The sequence below is a fragment of the Pseudozyma hubeiensis genome (genome assembly GCF_000403515.1).
Source record: "Pseudozyma hubeiensis SY62 DNA, scaffold: PHS15, whole genome shotgun sequence".
NCBI lineage: Eukaryota > Fungi > Basidiomycota > Ustilaginomycetes > Ustilaginales > Ustilaginaceae > Pseudozyma > Pseudozyma hubeiensis.
Genome location: NW_012133797.1, coordinates 269,164 through 276,720, shown reverse-complemented (window position 1 = coordinate 276,720; position 7,557 = coordinate 269,164). Strand labels below are relative to the sequence as shown.

Here is a 7,557-nt window from a genome sequence, read left to right as displayed (position 1 = left end):
CCCCCCCCTGCCTCGATTGCACTGTGTTCATACTAGTATGTCCGACCCACGTCGGACCGGCTCCATAGTTTCGTTTTCCCGTCTTGGTTCAAAAGCCTCTCACCATCGAATGCTACCCTACACGCCTCGAGGATGATCGACCCGCTCAAGGGTCGGTTGCCTCATTCATCGCTCGTGACTCATCCATGGTTCTAGTCGTTTTTGCACCGTTGTTCGCATTTGCAGTTCCGCCACTTCGCCGATAATACGCATCTCTTTCCCATACCTGGATCAACGCGCGCGCTTCGTCCGTTTGGGCACGAAGCAATCAAGGCGCCTTTTCCAAGACTTTGTTCGGCATGTACAGAAACAGGTCTCTGATTGTTCAATACAACTCTCCTCTCTTATCATCCCGTATGTGATGCGAGCGATCAGTGATATTGTTAAAAAAAGCAAGCCAGAAGTGTACCGGGATTGCCATCCGGTAGAGAAAGGACCGAGATTCGATACGAGCTGGCTGGATAGCCAGCCACCCATGTCGATGGAGGGCCAAGCCGGTTGACGTTCGAGATGAGCCTTGTCCTGACCAACGCCTCGGTTGAAATTTCATCTTAAACTTTTGATCTTCGGGATTGGAGACAGACGTGCTGCGACGTGACTCGAGGGAAAAAGAGTCACGAATATTGTCACTCTCGATAGGACGGCGGGGCCACTTTTTAGAACAAAACCTCCTTTCTTCTTTCATCGACCTCATCAACTACAGACCATCACATTCTCGATCGTCCTACATTGACAAAGAATCACACCAAGCATGACAGGACGACACGTAGCGGCTACGTTGCTGCGCAACGCGGCTACTCCAGCTATGCGTCGTTGCGCCTCGACCTCTGCTAATTCCGCAACCCGCACCCCACCCCATCTCCTGACGCTTGCCGACCTGTCTCCGGCTCAAATCGCATCGGTTCTCGAGTCGGCCATCGAATTCAAGTCTGCCTTCCGAGCTGTCTCGCAAGCGCTGCCCGAATCATCGCGCAAGCAGCTCGCTTCCGGGGACTCGCCCATCGTGCAGAGCCTCAAGAACAAATCCATCGCCATCATGTTCAGCAAGCGCAGCACCCGAACCCGCGTCGCCTCTGAAACCAGCGTCGCGTCCCTCGGCGGCACAGGTCTGTTCCTGGCTCCATCCGATATCCAATTGGGAGTAAACGAGAGCCTGTACGATACGGCCAAGGTGGTCAGCTCGATGGTGGACGGTATGATGGCTCGCGTTGGCGGACACGATGAAGTCGAGTTGCTCTCCAAGCACTCGACCGTACCCGTGATCAACGCTCTTTCGGCCCGATACCACCCAACCCAGATTCTGGCCGATTTGCAGACCATGCTGGAGATCTACGCACCCGCGTCGTTGCCTACTGATCTCTCTTCGTTGGCGGGTCTCAAAGTCGCTTGGGTGGGAGACAGCAATAACATCCTCAACGATATGCTCGTCGCATATCCTCGACTCGGCATCCATCTTTCCGTCGCTACACCCAAGGGTCCTGCGTACCAACGCGACGATCTCGTCTGGGGTACAATGCAAGACGGACTGTCGGCACTTTCGAAATCCGGCTCTTCACCTGTAGCTCTCGGTCAAGTGTCGTGGTCAAACGACCCCGCAGAAGCCGTCAAGGATGCCGACATCATCGTCACTGATACATGGATCAGCATGGGAGACGAGGCGCAAAAGGAACAGCGTCTGCGCGATTTCGCCGGGTTCCAGGTGACCGAACAGATGGCAAAGCAAGGAGGTGCCAAGCCCGACTGGAAGTTTATGCACTGCTTGCCTCGAAAGGGCGACGAGGTGGATGACGAGGTGTTCTACTCGGATCGCTCGGTGGTGTTCCCGGAGGCCGAGAATAGGAAGTGGACGATCATGAGCCTGTTCGACCGCATGTTTGGTCGATGGGAGTTGTAGCGGAGTCAAAGCGGTTGCGACCGTACCAAGAGCAATTGCAAATGTTCCTTTTGCCTCTTCATTCAAGCTGGCCTGGGGTCAGAAGTTGAGTGCTAGTGCCAGACCCGGATACAGGACCTTGTTCCTGCACCGAGGAACTCGAGTATGCTGAGATGACGCAGTCTATAAGTCGCGTCGGCATTGCCGTGAAGCCAAAAGCAGTGTTCGGCAATTCGCCGAAAATGCATCGGAAGCCTTTCGGTGTTGCCACTTACCTCTGGCAGCGTCCAGCCAGCACTCGGCTCAGTCCAACATTTGCCGGCACAATCAGTCGCAGAGAGTTCGGGAGCACCTTTCAGTTCAGGGTTGCCGGCAGCGGTGTAGAAAGAAAGAATGTGGAGAGCGTTCGGTATCTAGTCCGGCAACGCTGTTAACGTGAATTGGTCAATGCGGCAATCCATCTTCCAGTCCGGCAACTCCTATTTGACGACCCCACACTTCCCATCCCCTCACTCCACCATCCTTCCCCCCTGCCAAATTCCACCCCATAGACAGCTCGCCATGGCATCCTCGACATCGTCCACGCCGCTCGACTATGCGGCCTTCCTTTCGTCCTCGGCTCGCAACCGTATGCCGTCCGCGATCCGCTCCCTCTTCCCCGCCGAGCTCATCCCGGGCATGGTCTCGCTTCTCTCCGGCAAACCCAATTCCGAAACTTTCCCCTTCCAACGCATCACACTCGAACTAAAACCGTCCAACCACCCCGCTGGCGAAACGGAGACCGTTTCCATCGAAGGACCCGACCTCGACATCGCACTTCAGTACTCGGCCACTAGCGGTCTTCCCAAGCTCGTCGAGTGGATCATCGATTTCCAGTCCAAGGTTCACTCGCGAGCGCGCGTCCAGGAGGCCTCGCAACCGGGCCAGGTGTGGAGGTGTTCGTTCGGAAATGGTTCGCAGGATCTGCTGACAAAGACGTTCGAAGCCTTGATCGATGCTGGCGACTCGGTCGTTCTCGAATCGCCGGCATACTCGGGGATCCTGCCGAGCCTGGTGGCCCACAAGGCGAAGATGTTCGAAGCCGAGACTGATGCTGAAGGTGTCGAACCAAAAGCGCTAGATGCCTTGCTCTCCAATTGGAAGAGTGATCCGGCTACGCGGGATTCACCTTTCCCGAAATTCCTCTACACGACTCCTACCGGTGCCAATCCTTCCGGAACATCCGCCTCGGACGACCGGAAATGCTCCATCCTCCAGATTGTCCGCAAACACAATCTGTTGCTGCTCGAAGACGATCCGTACTACTTTCTCAGTTTTCAAGGTCTCGAACCGGGTGCAGATGCGGTGACGAGGACTAGAGGTAAGAGCTACTTCCAGCTGGAAGCGCAGGATGGCGGCGGAGTGGGGAGGGTGATTCGTTTCGATAGCTTCAGTAAGATCCTCAGTGCAGGATTGAGGTTGGGATTCGTGACCGGTCCGAAGGAGATCTTGGATGCCATCGACTTGGATACGAGCAGTAGGAATCTGCAGACCAGCGGAACGAGTCAGGCGATCGCCTACGCACTGTTGAACAAGTGGGGCGTGGAAGGGTTCCTCAAGCACGCGGACAACGTCGCTCGCTTCTACCAGGATCGTCTGCAACACTTCGAATCCTCCGCCACGCGCATCCTCACCGCCTCCCCCTCCATCGCATCCTGGACCACTCCCACAGCAGGAATGTTCCTCTGGATCAAACTCAACCTTCCCCCCACCACCGACTCCCCGGACGGCGACTCGTTCGACCTCATCAGCACCAAAGCCAAAGCCGCCGGCGTACTCGCCCTCCCCGGAGTAGCTTTCAAACCTCCTTCCCGCGCTGCTGAGAGGAAGACGAGCGCGTACGTACGCACATCTTTCAGCCAGGTTCCGCTCGATCAGGTCGACACGGCGTTCACCAGATTGCGCGGCGTAGTCGAGGAAGCTTGGCGTGAAGCTGGAAGGGAGATCCCCACCTAGAGGTCGTGCTCCTCCGTACCGTGATCGTTTCGGCTTGCACTCTGGGAATAGATGGAATTGCCGTTATCATATATACACACAAAAGCGTCTGTCCAACTCGAACCTCCTCATCTCGCTCTGCTATCGCTATTGTCGCGCATCTAGCCACGCGACATGCGGTAATCGCTCTCCACCGATGTGGCCAACTGCGCCAACTCCTGCTGAACGCTCGCGAGCAACTCGGCAGCCGCCGCATGGTATTCGGCCTGAGCCTTGATAAAGGCGCTCAAGCTCTTGATTGGCTCCGGGTTCTCGAGCACCTGCTTCATCAAGCTGATAGCCTCCTCGGTAGCGGCGACCAGCTTGTCCTCGGCTTGTTCGACCTCTCCTCTGTACTGTTCGAGTTTGGCGCTTGCACCGGCGTTCTCAGCCGACTTGAGCGACTGTTTCCAGCTGTCCAGGTGGAGACGGGCGTCGGTTACGCTCTGGCGTGCCTTCATGGCGAGGGTGATCTGAGCGCCAAACGAGTTGAAGGGAACATTGAAGCCCTGAGTGATCTGGTCGTCCTGTGTCAAACGTGCGTTGCCAAGACGGTCTTCTGCGATGGCAAACTTCTGGAGCGCCTCGCCGAGCTTCGAGTCGTCCTTGACGGCGGGTTCGGATCCAGGAGCGGTGGCGGTGTCGAGCTTGGGCAGGCCGGAAAGGTTGGATGGATCGGCGCCAAGTTGCAAAGCGCCGCTTGCGGCAGCACGGGAGAGGGCGTGGTGGAGCGTCTTGTTGACCTTTTCGGGACGAGCGGTGGGAGAGACCTTGGGAAGGTTGGTACCGCGAGTTGCGGATGCAGCCCACGAAGTGACGCTGTGACCGACCGATGCAGAAAGCTGAGTGATGCTCTCCTGGAGCTGAGTCTGTTCGGATATGATGCGATTGGAGATCATTCGGTCAGCGACGTGCTCGATGCAGACAATACAAAATTGTTGAGCAGCATCAACTTACGGGATAGTCATAGCTCTCAGTCTCGTAGACCTTGGCGACTTTCATGAGGCCGGTGTGCGCGCTCTTGAGCGCATCGACGCGACGTTCAAGATCCTTGTATTCCTGGGGCAACTCGGTGATGTCTTCCTGGTCTACGGCACCGAAGCGCTCACGCGCCTGCTGGTTGAGGTTGCCAAACGTCTTGCCGATGTTCTGGAACTGGGGCGCGACATTGCTGGCGACGTTGTTGGTGAACTTTTTCCACTGATCCATCTTGGCAAATTTGGTAGGACTGGGCTGAGAGTGATTGATGGTACTGATGGTGGTGATGGAAAGAAGGAGTGGGAGTTGCGCAAAAGAAAGCTCGCTTGCGTCTCGAGCGACTGCGTGTTGCTTTCAATTTGTCCAAGCTGCGGTGATGTGGATGCGGTCTGCTGCGCGACTCCGAAGCTGTGCAGCGAAGAGTAGTGCAGTGCAATGCTAACTACTGCCTGGCTGGAGTCGAAATTATTATAGAATGAACGCGTGCAGCCGACTTTCTCTTTCATCGATGCACACTCGCACAGGCCAGCGCGACAATGGCCAAAATCCAGTTAGTGTTAGTGTTAGACTTGAGAGTTTAGCCGCTGCGAAGCTTCTGTTGTCGTGCTCCACCAGATAACCACGCACACCTTGACAGTGCTCAAGTTGCCCCTCCGGCCTTCAACCTTGACACCGACTCCGGGCCCGAGCGGATCACCACAGACGCATCATGTCGCAGTCTCAACAGAAGCTGTGGGCAACACTCGAGAACGGCATCGTCAGATTCCCCGCTTTCGTCCATCTTCCAGCTTCAGCCCGTCCCGAAAGCACGCTTCTGCTCACCAACAACCGCGTCGAATCGGTCAAGTGCATCAACCTATCCGCTCATCTTGGACCATGGCATATCGTCCCTGACGGTGTCATTCATCGTTTTGTTCAGCCAGATGCACCGTATAAGAGGCAGATTGCAAAGCGCTGGGGGATACAGGAGGAGAGCATAAGAGCTTTGTCTGTCAATCTCGACGGACAGAAGGTCTTGATCGAGACCCAACAGGACTGGGAGGATTGGACGGATGCTTTCTTCTTCAGGCCTACACCGTCGTCTTCAAATCACAGCTCCTCGAACTCCGACTCGAGGGCCAAGAAGGAGTTCACTTTCGATGCAGTCCACATCGACGTCATTGTAGACCTCCCTGACGAGCAGCAAACCGCCAGTGTTTCGGCCGCAGCAGCAGCAGCGTCAACGCAAGATGCACCTTCAGCTCAAGCAACCACCAGTTCTGGTCCAGAACTTGACTTTTCGACTACAGAGCCAATCACGTATTCAGACGCCATGCTCCTGACTAGTACCGCCGTTGGCACGGTGGCGCGAGCTTTGCAACCACATCTGCAAGACTTTCCATCTCTCCGAGGTTTACCGGAGGCAATTATCAACACTCTCACGGCACACAGGAGGCCTGCATCGGGCTCAACTTCCAGTGACGCAACGGTGATGCCTTCGTCGAACGCTGCCACATCTTCCGCTGAATCTGCATCACCACGACCGGAGATTCAAGTGCTGAGACCAACTACGGTCCAGGATCTGGAGACAATAGCACAGCGACAGTCGCTGATCCAGGGCATGGTCGACCAGCTCGCTCGCGTACGTTCGCAACCATCACAACCGCCGGCACCACGGCAGTCCTCACAAGCGGAAGCGACTCAAACACCAAGTGAGGATGAAATGGAGAACGAGTTGAGCCGAGGCTTTGCACAGATGCTCGCACAGCAGCCAAGCGCTGCCTCCGCTGCCTCCGCTGCCCCAGCTGCTGCTGCTGCTATGTCCGCATCGCCTCAGAGCGCCGCAATGGCTGATTCTTATGTCGATGCAACGTATTTGTGGGAGCAAGATGACGAGCCTGTCACCATAATTTCGACACCATCGACCCCTTCTGGCTCCTCGCGTGCGTCCTCCAGTCCCCGATCTCGCGGTGCTTTCGAATCGCGTCATAGAGGCTCGCCGTCGCGCGGCTCGTTCAGCTCTCGGTCTCGATCCGGCTTCCGTGGACCACGCAGGGGCCGCGCCAGCAGATACATGGGCACCACCATGTTCATTCTAGCCATGATCACCTGCATCCTCGCCTTCATCTCCCCAACCCTCGCCTCACCTCAACCTGCCACCACCTCGCTACTTCTGCCCCGATCATCTCCTCTCGTATCACCTCGTCAGAACAGCCGCCACCTCCACCTCTGCAAATGCACCTGCTTCCAAACAAACTCCACCCTCGTTCCCCTCTACTCCCCATCCGATCCTTCCAAACCCTGCCTCACGTGCACGCGGCAGTTCTGCCTAGATCAGGGGCTGGAAATGTGCAAAGGCGCAAAACTCGAACACGCAGATCACGACGTCGGAACCGGTCTAGAGGGTGACGTCTGGGCGAAATGTTTTGAGAGGGATAGTGGTAAGGATCAAGGGATTATCAGCCTGTATATCTTGGTGGTTGGCGGGTTGGTCGTTTGGGCCGCTGTGAGGGGGAGGTGGAGCGGTTGGGTGGGCAGGTATCATGAGGGTGGAGCGAGGGGGGTGCTGGATGCTGTGAGGGAGGCCCCTTGGAGAAGAGGGTGAGGGTGGAGGTTCTCGTCCATTCAGTGGCGGACATCGGTTCTTGAGAGAAACGTTACACAACAGTCTAGGA

General features: G+C 56.4%; 5 protein-coding genes across 5 annotated transcripts; 4 read left to right on the top strand and 1 right to left on the bottom strand.

The window, feature by feature from the left end:
- Nucleotides 1-844: 844 nt before the first annotated feature.
- PHSY_001320 (hypothetical protein) lies at nt 845-1,933 on the top strand (the record flags this gene model as incomplete). The annotated part of the gene is made up of 1 exon (XM_012331952.1): nt 845-1,933. One exon carries the CDS (start codon nt 845-847, stop codon nt 1,931-1,933), a length of 1,089 nt encoding a protein of 362 aa, XP_012187342.1.
- Nucleotides 1,934-2,085: 152 nt separating this feature from the next.
- On the top strand, nt 2,086-2,346 carry PHSY_001319 (hypothetical protein; the record flags this gene model as incomplete). Its single annotated transcript, XM_012331951.1, has 1 exon — nt 2,086-2,346. The coding sequence occupies one exon, from the start codon at nt 2,086-2,088 to the stop codon at nt 2,344-2,346; it is 261 nt and encodes an 86-aa protein (XP_012187341.1).
- Nucleotides 2,347-2,473: 127 nt separating this feature from the next.
- On the top strand, nt 2,474-3,907 carry PHSY_001318 (kynurenine/alpha-aminoadipate aminotransferase; the record flags this gene model as incomplete). Its single annotated transcript, XM_012331950.1, has 1 exon — nt 2,474-3,907. One exon carries the CDS (start codon nt 2,474-2,476, stop codon nt 3,905-3,907), a length of 1,434 nt encoding a protein of 477 aa, XP_012187340.1.
- A 140-nt stretch (nt 3,908-4,047) lies between these two features.
- Nucleotides 4,048-5,134, bottom strand: PHSY_001317 (hypothetical protein; the record flags this gene model as incomplete). Its single annotated transcript, XM_012331949.1, has 2 exons — nt 4,048-4,794; nt 4,883-5,134. 2 exons carry the CDS (start codon nt 5,132-5,134, stop codon nt 4,048-4,050), a joined length of 999 nt encoding a protein of 332 aa, XP_012187339.1.
- A 478-nt stretch (nt 5,135-5,612) lies between these two features.
- On the top strand, nt 5,613-7,531 carry PHSY_001316 (hypothetical protein; the record flags this gene model as incomplete). Its single annotated transcript, XM_012331948.1, has 2 exons — nt 5,613-7,323; nt 7,512-7,531. The coding sequence occupies 2 exons, from the start codon at nt 5,613-5,615 to the stop codon at nt 7,529-7,531; spliced, it is 1,731 nt and encodes a 576-aa protein (XP_012187338.1).
- Nucleotides 7,532-7,557: the final 26 nt, after the last annotated feature.